This window comes from Strigops habroptila, chromosome 10 (genome assembly GCF_004027225.2).
Source record: "Strigops habroptila isolate Jane chromosome 10, bStrHab1.2.pri, whole genome shotgun sequence".
NCBI lineage: Eukaryota > Metazoa > Chordata > Aves > Psittaciformes > Psittacidae > Strigops > Strigops habroptila.
The window spans coordinates 42,116,545-42,138,604 of NC_046359.1; the positions used below are offsets into that span (position 1 = coordinate 42,116,545).

General features: G+C 45.9%; 1 protein-coding gene across 6 annotated transcripts; it reads left to right on the forward strand.

Moving 5' to 3' along the window:
- The first annotated feature begins 227 nt into the window (after positions 1 to 227).
- Positions 228 to 21,857, forward strand: RD3 (retinal degeneration 3, GUCY2D regulator). Of its 6 annotated transcripts, none has more exons than XM_030500206.1 (3): positions 228 to 339; positions 10,734 to 11,043; positions 18,629 to 21,857. In XM_030500206.1, the coding sequence occupies exons 2-3, from the start codon at positions 10,748 to 10,750 to the stop codon at positions 18,924 to 18,926; spliced, it is 594 nt and encodes a 197-aa protein (XP_030356066.1). In that variant the 5' UTR covers positions 228 to 339; positions 10,734 to 10,747; the 3' UTR covers positions 18,927 to 21,857. The 6 variants fall into 6 exon arrangements, with proteins under 6 accessions (XP_030356066.1, XP_030356067.1, XP_030356065.1 ...); XM_030500207.1 differs by lacking the exon at positions 228 to 339 and adding an exon at positions 658 to 906; XM_030500205.1 differs by lacking the exon at positions 228 to 339 and adding an exon at positions 1,479 to 1,819.
- Positions 21,858 to 22,060: the final 203 nt, after the last annotated feature.

Consider the following 22,060-nt stretch of genomic DNA (forward strand, 5'->3'; position numbering starts at 1 on the left):
CCTTTCTAACCCAAACCACTCTGTGATTCCGTGGTTCTGCCGCGCCGTTATTTATCAGTGCATGTCTGACCCACAGAGCAGACCCTGAGGGGGCCGGTGCCGTCCCGGGGCCGGGCCCTGAGGCCGGGATCGTGCCGCCCCTGGGTCAACCCGGTTTAGAGTAGTCGCCATGGCAACAGCAGCTGCCGCCGGGGGAGCGGCGGCCGCGCCTCCTCCCGCCTGGAGCCGCCGCCGGCTCCGCTCAACTTCGGCGAAGGGGCGGTGTTGAGGCGGTGCTGCCCCGGCGCGGCGCGGCCGCTCGCCTCAGCGTCGGCGGCGGGACGGGAGCGGGTGACCGCGGTAAGGCGGAGGGGACGCTGCCGGCGAAGGGCGGGGTGCTGCGGCCGCGGGGCGCCCGGCGGCGGTGGTGCCGAGCGGAGCGGACCGCTGCGTTTCCCAGTGCCCGCGTTTGCCAGGGCCGAGCGGCTCCTGCCCGCCCTGCAGCCGTGAGGCGAGGGGCTGGGAGGGCGGCTGAGGGGTCAAACACCGGCCCGGCGCCGGCGGCTTCTGAAAGTCCGGATTCTGTGAGTTCCGTCCGTTTCTTCACAGAGGCGGCGGAGCTGCCGGTTAGAAACACCCACAAAGTTCTCAGGGTTTGGAGGGACTTTTAAACAGGTACCGAGCTCCGCCTGAGTCCCGAAGCGTGTTGGTTTTGACGGGTGTCTTGTAGAGGTACCGCGCCAAGCCCTGATAGCTCAAAAGCACTGCTGTAAGCCCAGCTGTTATCCGTCGTCACCAGGGCTAATCCCTGCCCCAGTGTGGGTTTAAGCTTGCGGTGCCGGTTTAGAGGGCTTCACTTCAAGCCCTGTCCTCTTTTCTTCGCTCAGCCCGGCTCCGTCGGCCCGCACAGGAGCACCGCTGCCCAAGGTGAGGCGGGATGGGTGGGCAGGGAAGGGGCTGGGGTGCTCCAGCTGGAACCCCAGGCTGGGCTCGGGCACTGCATGGCTAAGCACTGGGTCACCAGTTACATAAAGAGCAGGCAGCCGAGGAGGAAAGCGTGGTTTATGCTGCCTTAAGCTTATCCCGCTCTTGTTTACGATCTCTCAGATTAGACACCTGCCCTACTAAGCGTCTTCCATGTGGAACCCCGATGATTAGTAACCCCAGTGTGGTACCACTAAGGTCAGTCAGATAGCTGTGGAGTTATGGCATTGTAACTGAGAATCCCCTACACACTTTACCTCGCTTAGTGCTAATACATTAGTTAAGATCTGTCTCAAGACAGCGCTCTTTGCTTATGCAGCTTCTCTGCGGATGGGCCGTAGGTGGGTCATACAAGAAGAGGGTGAGTTTTCCCAGAGCTTTGCCGGTTGCTCCCTGTGCTGTACGTGATCTCTACAAAGAGAGGCTCGAGTTTTCAAACTGTTAACTTAGCATTCTTCTTTTGGGTGCTAATTTTAAGACAATGTGTATTTTTAAGTAACTCCTGTCACAAAAGACCAAACTTTGACACTGGTCCTAGTGTTCTCCAGTACAGGGAAAACTCAGGCTGATAGTTGTGCAGTGAACTGAGACAGAGTGAGACTTTGGGGATCTCCGGTCGATATTCTTTCTGATAGATACTGTAACCAAGCTTCAGTACTGAATAGAAATGTACAGGCATCCATTAAAATGCATTCTTACCTTATGATGCAGTGAGTTACTCCTGCTTTCCCAGAAGAATCAGTCCTCAGTCTGGATGGAGAATGCACATCTCACCCACCCATTTCACAGCACTCGGTCTGGTCTATGCCACTACATGTGAATAAACCCCCCAAAACTTCAGTGGACCTGACAACAGGTGAAATATGCTTTTGGGTCTGAGTTTCAAGCTCTTACTTTAAATAATCCTGTAGATATAAGTATCTGCAGTGAGTGACAGTATTAGAAACTCTGGTTTGTGACATGACTGCTCTTTTAGTAACACTGTATAGCTACGGTGACAGTTGAATAAGAGAAAGAAGGGCTGGGGATCTCTCTGAGTTTTAATTTTGAAAGCCTTTTGTGGAGCCTTCCATTGGATGCTATTGCTGCTATTGCTTTATGCAGCAATATGGGGGGGGTGGTATTAATTATTTTTTCCTATGGTTTAAGTAGTTTTAGTAACAGCAAAACTGTTTATGTGTGTTACCTTCTGAACTCTCATTTCCATGGCTCAATGAATGGTGAAGAATACTTTAGGTCTGTCCATCCTGACTGGAAACCTGGCTTTGTAGTCTGCAGAGATCAAAGAAAGATACAGAATTGAAGGTGTGTTTGATCCAGCACAGAAAGATCTGAGCAAAATACAGGAGTTTTAATAACAAGTCAGGCAAACAGAGCAGATCAGTGTGTTTTAACTTCCTACCTTCAGCAGGTTTAGGTAACAGTCCAATGTAGGTTGTATTTCATAGAGTGTTTTTATGGTTGCTATTAGAAAATACTGTTTAAAGCATGAGTGGGAATTTGGCATGAAAATAGTCCTGTTTCTCAGCAGATGGAACTCATTTGCTCTCATAAGCAGACAAACTGTAAAATGCTACTCTGCTTCATAAGCAGATTTGAGTAACACCCACCCTTTTGCTTCTGCAGATAACACAAAGATTATCTTCTGTAGAGAGTCCCAGCCATTAGTAGAGCTCTAGGCTCTTCCTTCCCTTTTTCTTTAAGGTCTGTGGACTGGATTTTAATCAACACAGCTCTTTTATGTATTTTGGTGAGGCAAATCTGTTTTATATTAGTGCAGTTCTATGGTAGATCATGAAGTTGTACCCATTGGATCAGCTAACTTTTCTCACCGTATTTTGGCTAGTGACTGGAAAATACCTTTCTCATTCATACCCGGGCTTGGAGCCCAGTTCATGCTGAATTCTTGCTTCTATACCCCTCTTACAATCAAAGTGCAGATGTAAAATGCATCAGAGAGACTTGTTTTCTAAAAGATTGAAGCTCTAAGAATATATTACAAACTACACAGATGCTGGGGAGGTGAGAGCAGTATTTTTGTGTGCGTTCTCATTAAAGAGTTTCATTACAAAAAATCTTTCGAGGGCTAGTAGCTGTACAAAAAGTGACATACCCATGTGCACCATAGAAGGGCTTTCAAGCTTTCCCTGGTAGAAATGGTACCTCTTTTGTTTCTCTTTTGTCTTGCAGCACCTTGTAGTACACTCTGACTGTCACTATACTGTTACGCTAGCTAGCAGTGATTTTTAGTCATGCACGTTAACAAATGGCTTAAGTGACTTGTAACTCTCCGTGGCAATTACACCAGACAAAGACCTAGCCCATTTCTATAATGCAGAGAATGCAGTCTGCTGGAGAAAAAAACTAATGCAGAAATTAGACCGTATGCTGAATGGCAGCATGGCTCTCACACATTTTTGGGAGCACTTGTCATTCAGAAGCAGACTTGGGCAGCAGCAGGAGCTGTCAGCCTGCAGCAGGCTGGTCAGACCATGAGTGCTGCCCTGCCAGGGGCAGACAGGCATTACCTGGCATGCTGTGGCCTGCTGAGTGCCACCGTGCCCTGTCACGTTAGCTCACTCCTAGACACTGCTGTGAGGCTATTTTTGCTGTCCTCAACACCTGCAGCCATGAAGACTTGACAGTAAATAATGTTTCATTTAAAACGTTGGCTTGATCCCCTGTACTTCTGTTATTCATAACTCCTTGCTGCTTGTAACAGGGTCATGTCCTTCAATGCATTTGAACTGTGATTGTTTCATTTTGGTCCAGAAATAGCTTGTGTCCATCACAACAAGAGAATCAGTACACTCATAAAGCAAAACACAGGTTCTCTGCTGTGGTCTGTAAAGAGACCTCTGAGTGTCCCCAGCAGTTCTCTCTCTGTATTCTGCAGGTCAGCATGAGGAATGCAGCTGTATTAGCATCATTATATATGGATTGCTTTTAAGTTTCTTAATTGAAAAGCTCTGTCTACTGCTTTTTCAGCATTAATTGCCTCGTAGCAACTTTGGGAGATAGATGTGGGTTCTCTGGCTGAGGTTATAATAATTTCCATTAGGATTACAGTCATGTGGCAATATGTGGACACCATGGCCTTCCATGTCACTAAATAAGAAGGGAGATTCCAGACAGATAGGAAGTAGGGTTCTTTGGACCCTATTAAAGTAAAAATTTCTGTATGGAGAGGATAATGATAAGCAATTCTGCAAAAAAGCAGTGGAGAACAGAGAACAGGGATTCTTTTGCAAAACTATGATGGACTATATAAATAAAACTGAGAAAGTGTTGTCAGCAGTTTCTTGAATTAGAATTTGCTAAGATTCTTTGTTCGGAACAGAATTAAAATGTCTTTATTACAGGAGAAATCGAATTTGGGGTTGACCTGTGATGTTGTTGCTACTCAGTGCCACTCCATGCAGGTACAGCAAGCAGCATAGCCATGCCCACAAAGTCTGCGAGTGAAGCTGGTTAAATGTCACACCAGTTAGCATACACAGAATTCAGGGATGGGGGTAGCCAAACTGGCTTTAATCTACCTGAGTTGCAATCTAGGAAGATACTGGATACCCTTTGCTATTCAAAGGAAGCCGAATTTTTCTGGTTAATGAAAGAAGAAAAAGAAGAACAAATGTTTAATATGTTCTTCAATTTCTTTCAATTTCTTTCTTTCAACTCTTCAATTTGTTCTTCAATAGCCTCTGTTTTCCCTGTGACTGCATGTCTTTTAAAAAGTACAATTATGAGCACAATTTGGGGATGGAGCTTGTCCCACTTCTTTTAGAAATAACTTTCCTTGTTTGTTACCCTCTGATCTGGCGTGTGTGGAAAAAGCAGTTCTGTTTCTCTGATCCCTGGCAGTAAGGAACTACCACCCCCAAGAAGGGAGGGAAGGCATTTCCCAGCTCCTCAGCCCAGCAGTTTGTTGGTATGCTTTGCCTGGATGACAGTGGATTTCCTGGGACTCTATCTATAGCCAGCTGAGTGACAACATTTCCATTGACATCACTGGACTTTGGGTTAGGCTTCTACTTGTCAAACCCCTTAAGACTTCTCTTCTTCTGCTCTCACACAACTACCATCCCCCTAGGACTACTGAGAGTCACTAAGGATTGTCAATGTACTCCTGGGTTGACAGACTGTGAAGGCGAAGGCAAACCACAGCAGGCTTGTCAAACTGAGGACATACCTTCATAGAGAGTCCAGCTGCATTCTCTCTCTTTTTTGGTTTTTCTCTCTCCACAAATGCACATTTCCCACCCTTTGCCTATTCTTTTCCTGCCCTGGAGGGCATTGGAAGCTGGGCACCAGGAATAGGATCAATGGAAAGGGCATTTTTTATTCTTAGATGTTCATCTTCTACAAAACAAAAGGGTCTTGCTGCTTGACTTAGGGTTTACCAGAAAGCAGCCGAGCAGTAGCAAGTCTAGCAAGTGGTGATCCACACTGCAAGAGCCTGAAGGAGACTGATGTCTGTCAGGTTATATGAACAGCCTGCAGCTGGCCAAGAACATCCAGAGAGCAAGCTACAGAAACATACTGTCTTTGTTAGCAGAAGAGCTAGGAAAGGCTGAAATCCTGTTCTAGACAGGTGAAAAACAAATAAGGCATGTGAACTTTGATACTTATTCTGATTCTTTGGTGCATTCTCTGGAGCAAGAAATGGAAATCATATGGGGAAATATGGGAGAAGGTAAAAAAATAGAAGAGGAGGTGAAATTGTATGGAACCTGCCGCGAGAAGAGAATGGAAAAAGCCGTCAAGTATGTGAGGAGGAAAATTGAGGAATTGCTGACAATATGGAGAGCAGAAATGAGATTTGGAGAAAGACAAAAAGCTTCTTTAGAACTAAAGCTAACAGGAAACTTCCACATGCAAGTCTAGAGGGACTTACTAGCAGTCACTAAAAACTGAAGAAACCCTCTGTGTCTGTGTGAGAGGAAGTGAGGTGTTCCAGACCTTAACACAGCTGAGGTAAATGTATGCTTAAAACTCTGTGAGGTGGTTGGTCACACATGCAGTTGATGGAGTGAGGAGAAGGTTTGTCTTCTAGACAAAGGTCTAGGGTCAGTGAGGCAAAAGTCTTGAAACCCAGATCAGTTTCTGGAGTGGAACGTATATAAACCACTCTGAAATTTTACTGGAGTAAGACCAGAGTAGTTCATCAGCTGGATTCTGTCAGCTCCCAGGATCGCCTCTTACAAGGAGTCAGAAAATGGACTCACTGTGCAACATAAAGGTCTGTATTCAGATGGGGCAATGTCTCTTTCTTTTCATAATTGTAAAGTGAATGCTTTCAGAGTGTGACTTTGTTCTCTTCCCCAGTAAGAATGTCAGGCTGAAACTTCTGCCTGCCTCCAGTTGCCCACATCCTGCCGACAGTCCTCTGTGTCTTTCCTACTAGGAAAGCCATTTTGAGCCATTTAATGATTAGCCTGCATGCAAGCTTTAAATTAAAAACAGCAGCTACAATTAATGGAGCCCACAGTGTCTTCTGCAGGCTGCAAAGACCAGTAGGGGGAAGAGTGGTGGCTTGTCAAGCCTGCTAAATAGAAATGGCCAGTTTCCAGCTCTCAAAAAGAGGAGATGATGGATGAGGGATGGGGAAGGAAATAATCTCATACAAACAAGACTCCCTTAGGAGCAGCCAGCACAAGCTGCCAGTGAGCATGAAATGCTTGCGTGGGATTTGTCTTCGTTTGAGAACAGGCCATTTCAACTGCAGGTAAGGTGCTTTTCTTACTTTATACTCTTCTCTTGTGGAAGCAGATTTTTCAGGTATTGTATGGGAGACAAGTGGAAGCCCCATTCAGTATCAGTGGTGTCCATATTCCCATATTAAAAGCAAAACTTCCTTTTACCAGTGCTTTATGAAAGCTCTGGGACAGGGCAGAGCTCAGATTCAGCAGCCTTGCTCAGACAAAGTTATCCAAAATACTTTTCTAGCTGATTGTTGTCTGCAGTACCAGTGCCAGGTAAAAGGGTTCTCCTCATGCAGAACTACTTCCTTTGAGGGAGACCTGTGAGGTAAAACATAAAGGCAGTAAGAACAGCTGAGGACCATGTGAAAGCCTGGGCAGGTCAAATTAGAGCCCATGTCTCCTTGCTCTCTTTCCCAGTTCTGACCACTGAATTCCCCTCTTGCTCCTCTTCTAATGAGCAAAAGAGCTGGTGAGCTAGGAATAGCTGGAAGGACATTCCTCAGCTTCACAGTTACACTGATTTACCCCTGACACCACTGAAGTCAGCAGAATTACACCAATGTGAGACCAGGTCATAGCCAGAATAAGCACAAAGCAAGCTAACCCTTCGCTGGTAAAATAGAGAAGGTCATGCTCGCCTTCATCAGATGAAGGCACAAATGGAAATAATAATGATACATTAATTGGTCAGGTATCTGTAAAAGCTTATGAAAAATTGCTGTTGTCACATAAGCTGAAAAGAAACAGGAGACTTTTAAATCATTTACAACCACTTGTGTTCTGTTATGCTGCTCACTTTTGCTGGTAGGGCTTACCTATGCGATACATAAATGGTAAGATGAAGGAAAGGGTCTTAAGTTTTAGGGACCTTCATCCTAAATAATGTGTAAATGGTGAGTGGAGGCCACCATGTAGCAAATCCAGGTACACGTGAGGGTGGTGGGAGTATGGAATTGAAGCTGTCAGCACATCAATTCCAACGTGAGCTCATTCATGTGTCTTGAGCAGGTAAGTCAGCGGCAGGCAGGCAGAGCACTGTGTGCTGCTTTGGGAGCTGTTAGCTGGACTCACCCTGGCCATGAAAGCAAATGAAAGGACCTGCTGCTCCTCCTCCTGCCGAGCACAGAAATGAAAGAGGAGCAAGATTACTTCCAGCAGCTGCTGACTATGGCTGCTATCATAAGGATAATCCTAGCTGATACTCCAAGGTAAGAGCGGTCACTACAGCGCTCTCTCACATGTAAGCACTGTAAAGTAGCAAAGGTGTTAATGTTTATACAGTTTCATAAGAGTGCCTGTGGCCTTACATATCTGCCTAGCTAGATCTGTGTCCTGTGAAGTTGTCACTCCTGAAGAAACTGGTATTGCTTGGTGGGAGAGGTAGGATAGAGGACCAGAGAAACGAGTCCTTTGGTGCAGTTTGGCAAACTTCCTGGTTCTAGAAAAGATTAAGCATTAGATCCTGAAATAATTTCATACCTGGACACTGTACAGACTATCCGTGGTTTTGGAGCTTTTTCTGTACTTGAATGGTGTGACATATTTACATAAGATGAACATTTTTGAAAGAGAACAAGGCTACATTATGGCAAGTGCTAAAGACATGAAGGCAGCTGAAGCATCCTTCTCACCTGGTGCAGATGGTGATGGTTTTCCAGGCATTGAAGGCAGAATCCTATTGACCATTGCTGTTGTAGGGAGTCTGGAAGCTTATGGCTCTCAGCTCTAGTGGGAGCCCTGGGTAGTTATGAGCTTTTGGTGATCTGCATTGTCACTAAAGGCCCTAGGCCCCAATACAGCAGCTTGAATCAAAAGCATATTTTTCTCCCTTTCATGTCTTTGTGTCTGTGTCTCAATACTGAGGATTTGCTCTGGCCCTGCAGAATGAGGCTCTTCAGTCATTAACTTCATGTTAACTCCATGTCCTGATTGGGCTGCTTCCAAGAGTAGCTTTTTGGTAATCCCAGCTGCAACGCTTTTTTGTGCCACCCCTTCTCCCTGGGGGCCAAGGGAAGGGAGCAACAAGGCACGTAAGTGTGCTGTGTGAAGAAACAGATGCTGTTTTGCTCCTGTTCACGTCCCTAGTGCCTGCTTTGGATTCCATTGTGTTTAAATACAAATACAATAGTTAATAACTTTGTTCCATGCATTGTCCTCTTGAAGTGACTCCAAGAAGAGATTGGCTGGGTGGAGAGTTAAATCCATCTTTTGCTGAGCTGATTGGGGCAGTTTGTTCTGCCTTCTCAGTGCTGGGTATCTTCCCAGCAGCAGAAACCTCTCACTTAGAAGTAATAACAATTTAAACCTTAGTATGTGCCTACTTCCCTGTCAGCCCAGCCTCAGTTCCCTTGACACTGGTGGTAGTGCTCTTCTAGCATAGCTAATAATTCAACTTCAGTTTCTAGAAGATGCTGCAGCCTCTCCTGCTTGCAACAGCACATTTGCTCAATAACGAATAAAGCTGTGCCTGGCCTTGTAGTTAATGTACCTATTGCTTCTGCCAGTACTACCTAAGTACAGGTGAGCTCTACTGCTTAGGTTACAGCAGCAGCAAACCTACCTGCGTGTACTGGGTTTGTGTGGCAAGGTTTTGGTAGCGGGGAGGCTACAGGGGCGGCTTCTGTGAGAAGCTGCAGCCAGAGAGAAGAGCAAGAACATGGGGGAGAAACAGCTCTGCAGGCACCAGAGTCAGTGAAGAAGGAGGCAGGAGGTGCTCCAGAGCAGAGATTCCCCTGCAGCCCATGGCGCAGCCTATGGGGAGGCAGCTGTGCCCCACAGCCCATAGAGGTTAATGAGGGAACAGGTTTCCACCTGCAGCCCATGGAGGACCCAAAGCCAGAGCAGGGGGATGCCCAAAGGAGGCTGTGACCCTGTGGGAAGCCCGCGTTGAAGCAGGTTTGCTGCAGGAGCTGTGACCCCATGGGGGACCCAGGCTGGAGCAGCCTGTTCCTGAAGGATGCACCCCATGGAAGGCACCCAGGCTCGAGCAGCCTGTTCCTGAAGGATGCACCCATGGAAGGCACCCAGGCTGGAGCAGCCTGTTCCTGAAGGATGCACCCATGGAAGGCACCCAGGCAGGAGCAGTTTGAGAGCTGCAGCCCATGGGAAGGACTCACATTGAAGTTCATGCAGGACTGTCTCCTGTGGAGGGACCCCACTCTGGAGCGGGGGAAGAGTGCGAGGAGTCCTCCCCTGAGGAGGAAGGAGCTGCACAGACAACATGTTTTAAATCCCCATTCCTATCCCCTGTGGCACTCGGGGGGAGGAGGTGGAGAATTCAGGAGTGAAGTTGAGCCTGGGAAGAAGGCAGGGGTGGGGGGAAGGTGTTCTAAGATTTGGTTTATTTCTCATTATCCTACTCTGGTTTGATAAGTAATAAATTGATGTCCCCAGCTGGAGTCTGTTTTGCCTGAGCTGGTAACTGGTGAGTGTCCCTCCCTGACCCTGTCTCGACCCACGAGCCTTTTGGTGTATTTTCTCTCTGCTGTCCAGCTGAGGAGGGCAGTGACAGAGCAGCTTTGGTGGGCACCTGGTGTCCAGCCAGGGCCAACTCACCACACCAGGTCAGCTATCCTGCCCTTGTCCCTAAGCATCTCCTGCTGGCTAGAATGTGGCTCCCAGCAATAGTTTGACTCCATGTGTTGAGTTTTTCATAGAGGGTTGCTGCAAGGTTGTGCCTTCCCATGAGGATTCAGACAGGCAAACCTTAGCTGCAGCTCTTCTGTGTGGGCAGGAGAATGCTTCCCCAGCCTGACCGGAGGGAGCAAGGTATCCTTATTCCTTAACTCCAGACATAGAACTATGACTGTCATTTTAGTGATGTGGTGAGGGGCAGTTCAAGGGAAACTGTCTCTTCACCCTTTGCCTCACCCTCTGCACAAGTTGGCTGCTGTGGGTGAGATTTCTCAAGGTGCTCAGCACCAGTTAGTCCTAACTGGCTAATCCAGTAGCATTTTTAGGTAAACAACAGACTCAAGGGGATATGCAGGGGAGAATGTTCTTGGATGAGATCGGTTGAAAATGGCACTGTTCTTTTTCTCTCTTTCCCTCAACCCCCTCCCTATGAAGACACACAGAGCACTATGTCACTGGCCTCCTGGTTCAGGTGGAATGAGCCCCCAAGCCGCATTTCCCAGAAGAACCCCACAGAAATGGTGGTGGAGACGCTCATGATGGAGCTGAGCTGGCAGACCAAGCAGGCAGAGAAGCAGCAGCGAGAGCGGGAGAATGAGTATCGCAAGATCAAGACTGGGGTGGACTACGGCTGGCTGGTCAGCTATCCAAAGCAGAGCTATGATATCAGCCCTGGAGAACGCCTGCAGCTGGAGGATATGTGTACCAAAATCCACCCTTCCTACTGCGGGCCTGTCATACTCAGGTACAGTAAGAGATGTGCTGATACAGACCTTTCCTTTCCCCCTCTCCTCTTTCTGATATGTGAGCAGGGAGGGAGAGTGGTTCAAACCAACAGAACCAAAACTTGGCATCTTGTATTGTAAGTCATTCTGGGACAGAGTCTCTGTGGAAGAAGAGAAATCTAATGTTTTAAGATAGTTTAATGTAGTGTCATTTCCTCCATAAAGTTACTAAATGCCATTTCCCCCTGAGACTGGCTTGAGTGCTTTATGCCCCTGAGCAGCCAGAGAAGCTTTGTCTTGCCCGATGAACAGTTACCATTCAAGTATCGTGGTGGCCTTTGCTTCAGTCTTCAGAATCCATAGAATAATTGAGGTTTAAAGGGACTTCTGGAGATACATGCTTCAACCTCCTACTCAAAGTAGGGCCAACTTCAAAGTTAGATCAGGTTGCTCAGGGCCTTGTGCTGTCTATTGTTGAGTATCTCTGAGGACAGGGATTTCACAGCCTCTGAACAACCTGCTTTGGTGTTTATCCACTCACACTGGAGCCTGCCTTCCTTGGTTTAAGCTGTCCAGCAGGTCTATTGAGGCATTTGTCCCCAGTGTCCAGACTAGCCAAAGGTGCTACTCTGTTTTTCAGCCTGTGAGCCAGGTATTCCCAGAGAAAGGAGGGATTGCATGCTTCTCCCTCCCACTCCTTCCCTCCACACCCTTCATGTGGAGTAGGAGGCAGGTGGGGCATGCAGTTGGCTTGAACAGCTAGGTGGTACTTCTGCCTTCTGCACCGTACATATAGATACAGCCTCTTGGACTTGCTGTTGAGCCTTTCAAGTGCGAGGTACAGGTTTGCTGCTGGCCAGCTGAGTAACCTTCAGTGAAAATGTCTTCAGAAATAGATACGAGCCTGCTCTAGCACCCAAAATGCGGGGAGGGAAGGGACTCTTCCTCTGGGGGAGGTGTTTGAAGTTAAATCTTGTCACTGAGCACCGCGCGGTCCACCGTAGCCAAAGCCAAGATGTGAAATGGGCCTGTATAATCCACTTCCCCTGTTCTAGCATATTCTTCAGCTGGGATTAGAAAGAAAATAGTCCTGGCAGGCCATATACAAAGGGGTTCTCAACACCCTGCAGTCCCTCACTGCATATGCTGGCACCTGTTTTCTCTTGAACAAATGAATTTACAGCTCCTGAATTACAACTGGAAGAGGGCTAGAAATAGCTGGTCCTTTGTCTTACAGTGGAGGCCAAAGCTACCTCTCTAGCCCTCATCTGCCCTGGGGCTGAACCTTGGAGGCAAGCTGGCACAGGGCTTTGGCTCTTGCTAAGGCTGTCATTGTGGCAGAATGGGAAATTTGGGCTCACTCAGTGGCCAGGTTCTCCCCAGTGGAAGTTTGCTGGGAACAGCAGCTGCCTTGTATTTGTCTAACTCCAGGCTATGCTGTAAACAAGCCACTTCAAAGCCCTTGGGGTTCAGAGTTATTTACACCTTCCCCAGGGCCACTGAGCAAGGGCTGTCTGGAAAACAGGTTATTTCCATGAGAGCTGCTGGAGCTGGGAGGCCCCAGGGTTCATCAGCTCCTTCAGAAAACAGTATTAAGCTGAGCCATCTACACCTTGCTCCTGCTTTGCTCATGCAAAGATGTGTGATCATGCAAGATGTGTGATTTCAGTGCTTGTAGTGGTTGTTCAGGATTCAGCATACTGCTGACAGTAGATAAACATACTCAGCAACATTGGTGGCCTCTATGTGGGCATGATTGAAAAAAGATAAAACCATCCTCCTAAAATCCTCTTAGAAATTGCTATTATAGGCTATCATAAATTGTATTACAGTATGATTCAAGAAGTGGCATGGTTTTGTTTGTTCCATACTATGGTTAGCAGAGCCACATTAAATAAATGAGACTTGCATAACGTTTGTTGGTTCAATTCCCTGATTGAGAAGGGAATGTCATAGCCACAAAAACAGCAGAACTGGGTTGGGTCAAAGGTCTGTTTGATCTGATGTGCAGTCTGTTTGTGAGATAGTGCCAGTAGCATCAGCACAAGGGAAAGAGAAAAGAACAGGGCAAGCAAATACAGCAGTATGGACAATTACAGTGTCTTGTATATAGCCTCCAACTTACTGTGCCTTGGAGACTTTTGGAGCCAGAAGCGGCCCTTCTGTCCATACGTGCCCTACATGGCCTTTTTCTTTCAGTAGTTTGCTTAGGTCGTGGGGGTTTGCTTTTCTTGGTTTTGAACACATGTAAATTTTAGCATTTGTGGCACCCCGTGGCAGAGTTCTACATCTGCACTACAACTCCGCTGTAAAACACTGTATTTTGCTTGTCTTAAACTAGTATGGACTAGTTGTATGCGATAATCCCTTCGTCTTGTGTTGGAAGTATGAACAGTTGACCCTTCTTCTGCCTTCTCACCCAGAGCCCTGTCGTTCAGAAATCTTCATTGCTGGTGTGGAAACAATTAAAAAGGATGGGGCTTGCCATGCTAGGAGCTGAAAATGTGCAGGAGAAAGAAGGACCATGCAATCTAACTAAAAGACAGCCAGAACTGGATAAATTCTCTTCTCAGACAGTGAGATAAATGGAGATTTTCATAACTTCCCCAAAACTGCCCAAGATCAGTATAATAGGAATTCAAGTGAAATCGTCGCATTTCCAGTGTAGTACTTTAATCACAAGATTATTGCACTGCTGCTGTTTCCTCTTGAATACTCTGTGACTGTCTAATATGTAGCAACTTTAAGAAAAATCTTCCACTTAAAGATCTATGAGCTTGCATTTGGAAATTCAAATGCAGAGCATGTACCTTACTGAAGCCCTTGGTTCTGGCTGAAATACTAAGCTGGATCCTTCCCCTTCCAGCTTGGACGTCTGAAGAGGTGAAATCCTTTCTGATGTTCTCGACAAGCATGTAATACTTCAATCCTACAAGTGGCATGAACCTTGCAAGGCTGCAGAGCTTGTTTCGTTTGTGTCACGCAAAGTCTCCTTCTTTGTGAGATTCTGAGCTCAGAGTCAAAACCAGAACAAAACGTTTTGGTATGAATTGTCAGAGATGTGACTTTATTCTCCAAAGGTCTTCTAAACGCTTATCCAAGTTGTCCTTTCTGCGGCTACAGCCACATCTGCTGAGAAGCAGAGTTTCTGTAAGTTTGTTCCTTTAGATGTGGACAAGGCTGGAAAGGAGAACTTCTTAAATGAGAGGGATTTTCTTTCAGATCCAGTTTGCCTGTTTTGTATTTCAGGTCAATAGAAACTTTTCTTTGAGTCACTTGAAATTCTGGAAGGATTCAAGTACACTGCAAATACCATCAGCTACCTGGAGACTGATTCACCTCACACAAATGAAGCTACTGCAATCAGGTGTAACTTAGCTTAGGTTACTGGGTTGGAGATCACAGACTAGATTTGAAATGAAATCCTGGAGCCATTTGAAGGAAGTGTCAGTGATTTTTGGCGAGGCCCTTGGTACCTAACTGCCATGGTTAAACTGAACAAGTAGACTAGGAGCTTGCTGATACAGAATGCTAGGTTTTTGCCATCCTTGCTCAGCTTTAGCTCTCATCAGAGCTGTTTAATTTCGTTCAGTTTCAGCAAAAGTGAAACAGTAAAACCCTCGTATGGAAATGTAAACCCATGTTTTGGTGATCTGAGATGTTATTAATACTGCAGGCCAAGGACTGTAATTTCCTAAGGATTGTGTATAGCTGAAGTGGACTTCCTAGTATGCTTGAATGTAAGACAAGTGCCTAAAACCAGACATAGATTTATTCACTATTATGAGCTGAAGTTTGAGGTGATATGAGTTAGTGAATGGTCCTTTGGGAGTCAAGTAGCCTTCTCTAGCAAAGCTTTTCATATCTTTACAATATAACCAGAATCCCTGCTCAAAATACAGATTCAGGAGTCAGCAGCTAATTATTAGCACTAAGCAGCCCATGTTTTCTTCGAGTGACTAAATCTCCTTAGAGCTCCCAGTTCAGAGAGGCACTCAGGAGTACACTGAACTATAAGCATATTGTTTAAGTCCACAGACTTCCATTGGATTTAAGAGGTCTTTAAAGTTCAGGCTGTACTTAAGAAACCTACTGAACTGGGGACCTACAGAATAACATGGGCAGGTGACAGTGCTTTACAAAAGCAGTGCCAGGACGAGGCAAGTGCTGTCAGATTCCTCAGATCTACTGGCTGTATAAGGAGATGGAAGGCTCACAATGTAAAGAACAGATTTGTTTGAACTGTGATTAAAACACAGCCTGGAGTGGGGAATGTGCTCATCCCTGTGTGTGCATATACACGCTCTCCAGGCTGCTTTGCTGGTTCAAGGTGAGTTTTGTTGACAGTCGCATCTAAGACTGTGAGACTTGCATAATGTGTTAGAGATTGGCTACCAGTACTATCATCACTTGTTTCACAAATAAGATAGATAGGTATACTTTTCTGATGAATAAGGAAACCATGTTGAGGGATTTCTAGATATGGATGTGCAGCTGCCTAGTCTGGAACTATTCCATGCAAAAGTGTGAGGTTGTTAACCTGTGCTAGAATATAGGTGAGCCTTGTGCAATTTTTTCTGCTTAATTCCACTGAGCAGCTTTGCGTGGAGTTTGTTTCCCAGGATACAAGCTCATATTCCTTGATTCCAGTGGTTTTACTGTTTTTATCCATCGCATGTTTTGTGCAGAGAGCAGATTGCTTTATCATCCAGAACACTGACTGGTTTTCGTTGGTAACTGGGGAGGATGGCTTCAATCCTGCGTAGGTGGCTACAGCAGACTATCTATTTCCTGACACACAGACTGGTTTAGCTAGACCTCACCCCCTCATAACCTGTCCATCTTTGCTGCTGAGAAATAATTGTGGCATGCACACCTATTGGACTTCATGCATGGACTGCTCCTTACACAAACATGCTGGTACTGAAGTTAGGTGGGCATTAATAAAAGGGTGAAGTTAGTTCATCCTGTTGGGTGGGAGAAAAGGGCCCCCTTTCCCTTCTCCATCTGAATGAGTGTGGCTTTGCTTTGGGCAACTGGCAGGCAGTCTTGTTGGATCACCTTCTCTTTGTCTCTTAGACCTGCTCAAATCCATATGAAGAAGTTCTTGTGTTGGTCCTGAAAAGTCAGAGGTAAATCTTAACAGCAAAACCACTTCTTGCTGCCCTAGCTAAGGAGAATGCAAACAGACAGAGAGCTACAAAGGTGGAAAGCTGATTTTAGAGAACTATTTCAGCTAGCTTGGGTGGGAGTATTATTAGCAACGCAGGGCATTAGCATTAGAGCTCTGTGCTCAGGGGGTAAATTTGCCATCGTACCACCCATTTTATCTCTTGTTCCCAGAGCCACTCAGTGGTCCAGTAACAGCCTGACACATGGTGCTACCTGCTCTGGAGCCACAGTCCAGCAGCATGTCACACAGCTCTAAAACAGGAGGCAGTGATGAAGCCTTTTGGGTGCACAATTGCCAATACAAAAGAAGAGGATAGTGATAGATACAACATGACAGCACCTCTCTTTAAAATCCACATGGAGATAAAATAATGGAATGACTCATTCAGTTCACCTCTGCAGTAAAAACCCTTTGAAGGTGCTTTTCTCGGTAGAATGATGATGTTGTGAAGACCTCGGTTTCGATGGACTCATCTGCCTGTGCTTCTGTATAGGATAAAGGGAAAAGTGTATTTATTGTGGAAACTGTATTTTTGGCTCTTTGATAACACAACTGAAGTGCCTCCTCAGAAAGCAGAAAGGATGTTTGCCATGTACAGCAAATCCCTGTTACTGCTCTTATGTGGTAACAACCCTCAGCAAGACCAAGTCTCTTGCTCTTACCGGCTCTTCACAACTCAGTTTAGCAGTATTGTGTAGGTACTTCCATACCAATGTGAACTAGAGTGCCTCAGAGCCTTTTTGCACTCAAATGTTCCACATTTAGGGTTGGGGTTTTTTGGAGGGGGTGGAGGAGGGAGATCAGGAATCCAACAACTGAAATGGTTAAGGAACGTCTCGGTGACTTGATGGGTTTTGTGTCAAACTTCTCTAGCTTGACCCTGCAAGGGCCTGAAGCTTCTGCTGGAACAGATTTCCATCAGCATGCAGTAGTGCTGTCCCCACTGCTGTACACGTAGCTGCCAATACTTGCTGTGAGAGAAGCATGCTGAAATACCTGGCATACAGCATGATGTTAAGATGCGTGTCCAATACCAGGCCTCCACAGGAAGAGTCAAAAGGCATGAATGTACAAAGAGGCTTTTTGGTTTAACTCTGGTTTTCTTTTGTCCTTGTTATCTTGGGTGCCCTTTGATACAGCATTAAGCAGTGCAGTTCCATAATGCAGTAAACTCCTTGTTACATTCCTAAGGCTTTTAAAGAAAACAATTGGCAAGATCTTGTTCTAGCAGCTTCTGCTGTATTAGGCTTATTTAAATGCAATCCTACTGTTTTCCATCCTCATTCAGTTCCGTTGGAGAAAAGATATCAAAATGCTTACAGACCATTTAGCTTCCATTAAGTACAAATACCTGTATGTTAGCAAAGTATTACTTCAGCTCTGTGCCTACTTGTAGATAGAATTTTTATGTTAAGAACTGATTCTTTATTACAGGAGTAGCCATATTACCATCTGTCATAAATGCACACTACTATGGAACAACTAGAATATCTGTATGACCAGTGTGTGAGTGCTGGAGTGGATCCCACACTCTCCAGGCTGAGGACCTAATTACCCAACGAGGTGTCAGGAATGGTACGTTCTCTTCTTGGCCCAGCCAGCGACCCACTCAGTGACTTCAAGAAAAATATCCTGCTCTGCATCTCCCCTTCCTCACCTGCAAAATAAACAGTGGGAATTCTTCACTTCCCCGGCATTAAGCTAGCTTAATAAACATCAAACATTTTGAGCTCTTTCCTGAGAAGGCACTCGAGTAACTCACACTTGTCTACTTAGATACAGCATCATGCTGCCAGTCAAGCTGAGCTGGTCCATTCTCTTGCAGAAATCCATAGGAAGATGAAATGCCACTTCACTGAATATTGGGAGACTACCAAACATATAACAAAGAAGAGATTTACAGGAATTTTGTATGTCTCATGGCCATTGGGGAATGAGAATTGGAAATAAGGGAAGTCTAGTGGGACTTTCCCTGGTTTATCCCAGCTTCTGGTAAGCAGCAGTTCAGGGATGACTTGAGCAGGGATTTGTGTTTGGATAATCACGTTTAATCAGCAGTGATGGGGACATTTTCCACAACCTTGCTTAATCATTTTGTTTCTTAAGCTATTGATAGCACTGAGTTCTGATTTAATAGGTGGTGTGTGAAAAGAGCACTTCCTTCTGTTTCGAACATGCCACCTTCTAGCTTTGTTTGGTGCTCCCTATTATTTCTTGTGCTTATGAGAAACAGTGATTCATTGCTTCCTTACATTCTCTGTGATTTTAGAGACCTTGAGCATATCTTCATGGCCCCTGCCGGCTGTGGTTCCTTTCGGTCCAGGGAGTCCCATTCTGCAGGAGAGTGCAAGTTCCAAGCCTAGCACAGTGACTTGGCAGCAATCTGTCATTTGATGGTTTTAATCAAAGCTGTGCCTTGACTGTGCTTGCAGATTCCGGCAACTCATTGCTGAATATGAACCAGAAGTGCAGGAAGTATCCCGGCTCTTCCGCTCTGCCCTGCAGGAAGCTGCTGAGAAGATCAAAGAAGAGGAAGAGGCCAAGAAGCTTGCCAGGCAATGGACCACAAAGAACAAAACCAGCCTCTCCTTAACAACATTTAAATCCCGGTCCAGGATTTCCCCATTCATCAGTGACATCAAGACCATCTCTGAGGATGTGGAACGGGGCACCCAGCCCACCAGGAGGGTTTGGAGCATGCCAGAATTTCGGAATGCCAAGGATTACTGACTCTATGTTGAATAAGGTTTTTAGATCTTTCAAAATCCCAGTTAACTCTTTTCTAGCTCTACTGTTTCTCCTTTGTTCCTTCTCCCTGCCTGTCTTTTCTCTTGGAAGCTGTGTCCATAGTAACTGCTGCTGATGCCCACAGTGTGTGACACAATTTATTACCAAACATGCTAGCCTTTCCTTTAATTTAGTAGCTAATCAGTAACCTTAAGGGCAAGGCTCACTGACTATCCTCTTTTTATGGCTGCTTTCTTGTGGGAAATGAATTATTTTGCGATGTCTGTCTTCTCCTCCCCCCCCCCCCCCAGGCTTGATGTAGTTATCTAGAAAAGCTTTTGGCCCAAGCTAGTGAGAGCTGCTGGCTGGACCAATCTTGCTGAAAGCAAGACAGCCACTTAAATGAGTAAGGCTTGCAGGATCAGGCCTGTGAGTTAAAGCTACTATCTGATTTGGAACTGAACTTCCTTTTCCAAGTAATAACCTTCCCCAGTGCTACAGGAAACTACACAGGTACTCAGCACTGCTCTTGATCAGCTTTTTGCTGACAACTCACAATCCAACCTGAGTAGAAACAGACCCCAAGCTTTTTGAGATGAAAGACCAATATTATTCCACAGCAACGGGTTTATGCATGCTCAGGTTTCTTGGCTATTTTCTCTTTTGTGCAGGCAGAACCCCTTGAACCTTGCACCCGCAGAGTAGACAGAAAGGTAACAATCTGCTGTGTAGATATACAGGCAGATACATCAGTGCTGTGACAAACGCTGTTCTTGGTCTTCAGTGTTCTGTGTTGCTGAGGTAAGTGCTCCACGCCACATCCCAGTAATAAGGCAGTGGGCTAAAATTAATGTTTATGGCTAAGCCTGAAAGAGTACTAAAGTTTAGTATCCATGTACAGAGGCTGTTTGTGCAGATGAAATAGTTGAGATCATTTTAACAACCCTCTGCTGTGAGTGACTGAAGGGAAGATGAAGGTTTGTTCTCTGTCTTCCCTCATGGGTGCTCAGGAGAGAGCTTTTCAGTATCACAGGCTGTTGGCCAGTGTGTTGATACTATTACAAAAGAACCTAGAAAAGGGCAGACTAAGAAGGGATCTCATCAATGCAGATCAGTATCTCAAAGGTGGTGCCAGGAGGATGGTGCCAGACTCTTTTCAGTGGTGCCCAGCAACAGGACGAGGAGCAATGGCCATAAACCGAAACACAACAAGTGTCACCTCAACATGAGGAAGAACTTCTTTACGTGAGGGTGGCAGAGCACTGGGACAGGCTGCCCAGGGGGGATGTGGAGTCTCCCTCTCTGCAGCCATCCCAAACCCGCCTGGACACGTTCCTGTGTGAGCTGCTCTGGGTGGCCCTGCCTTGGCAGGGGTTGGACTGGGTGATCTCCAGAGGGCCCTTCCAACACTAACCATTCTGTGAACCTTTAGTGCAAAGGAAGTAGCTTGTAGGCCAGCATGGTTCTGCTGGGACCTTGCAGAAACAGGAAAATGCAGCTGAGGAAAAGCTACTAGGGCCCTAACTCAGCATCTGTAGGGAGAGCTCTCACCAGCAAAGGAAAGAGAATGGCATGCAGTGAAAGTCATGGGTCCTGTAGAGAAGCCAAGGGCTGGGATGCTTTGTGGTGACCAGCAGGAGATGGGGAAGGAAGAGAGGGATTTCCCTGTATGACTGGCTTTTGGAGAATCATCCCAGTGGGGCAGAGCCTTCTGAAGGACCCTGGAGCTTTGTTGTTCTTTTGTCTGTTTCCAGCTCTGTTCCCTGGAGTTCTTTGCAGAAGCATGTGGGTACTACAGCCAAGATAAAACCCTCTGAAGCTGCGCCAACTCTGGGAAGAATTCCAGTACATGAAATCTGTCCTAGACTAGAAATGTGCAGTTTCTTCTAGAGATGGGGAGGGCAGCATAAAAACCTAGATCAAGATCAAACCCTTAAGAGATCTCTAAGACTATGGGATTCTGGCTCTTCCTCTTTCCCCTCTGGGATATCTAAAATTGAAGACAACGCTTTCTTACCAGTACCAGGCTGTACTTTCTAGTCCCTTGGTAAAACACTGCTGTCAGCAACCCTCCTGGGGACAGAAAGCAGAAGCTCACTTTTAATCAAAACCTCAGGGCTTCCAAATACAGCATCCAGTTTGGGATGGGCTATTTCACCTCTACATCAGTGAGGGAGAGTTTAAAGCCTTCTGACAATCAGCTTGGTGTTTTTCAGCTGTATGTCCTTGTGAAGTAATGTGGTTGTGTGTATGAAGTAAAAACAAAGGCTTGACATACTTAGCATAGCCTTAGTTGTCTGAAAGATGGGCGATCTCTAGCAAGAGATTGCCACAATTTGCAGAAAAATTCTTGTTTGGGAAAAAGTTAACCATTTTTATATATACATACACATATATACATACCTATATATGTGTGTATATATATATATTAGCAAGCCACGGGTGTGGTACCAAAGGCTGAGACGAGTTAATGAATTTCATGCTACAGCTCTGTAGTAATTTTATTTGCACTCGCTTTTGACACCTTCAGTATTGATGCAATATTTGATGGACTGCTGGGAGAGACAGGACATTCTGACACACTGACACAGAGCTCTTTGTCACAGTACAGTGTCTGTAATGTGCTCACTCTTTCTTAAGGAGAATCAGGAGTAACTAACTTCCCTTCACCAGTGTACAAAGCCAAGGAAATCACCTGAAGTGCGTTCGCACTATCACAGCAGCCTGTGATCACACTGTGTCCTTCATTAACCACCTCCAGCTAGCAGGTACCATTGTCCTTAACAGCCAGCAAAGGGAGACAAATCTGACCTTTGGTCAAAGCCATGGATGTTAGAGGTCAGGCTGCAGCAGTGCCTGCCACAGCTGTTTTGCCTCAACTTACCTATTGTTTCTATTTCCTCAATAAAATGTGATCCAAGCTTTTAAACAGCATCATTCTCCCAGTACCTCTCTTCTGCAAGTTACACTGGACTCACAGTAACATCTGATGATAAAGGGATATTCAGATACCAAACTATGAGGTTTCTGTTCTCACTACATGCTATCTAGTACAGGTATAGAAGTAGTGCTGTGTTTGCCTGTAAGCTCACTGCTTGGGGTCTGAGTGACCTTCTGCACTGCATGTGCACCAGGAG

Bases quoted from the DNA above. Each gene is read 5' to 3' on its own strand.
- RD3 (XM_030500205.1), top strand. From the start codon at position 1,768: ATGCCACTACATGTGAATAAACCCCCCAAAACTTCAGTGGACCTGACA. The intron at 1,820-10,733 runs GTGAAATATGCT...CTCCCTATGAAG, and splicing joins TTCAGTGGACCTGACAACAG to ACACACAGAGCACTATGTCA. The intron at 11,044-18,628 runs GTACAGTAAGAG...CTGTGCTTGCAG, and splicing joins TGCGGGCCTGTCATACTCAG to ATTCCGGCAACTCATTGCTG.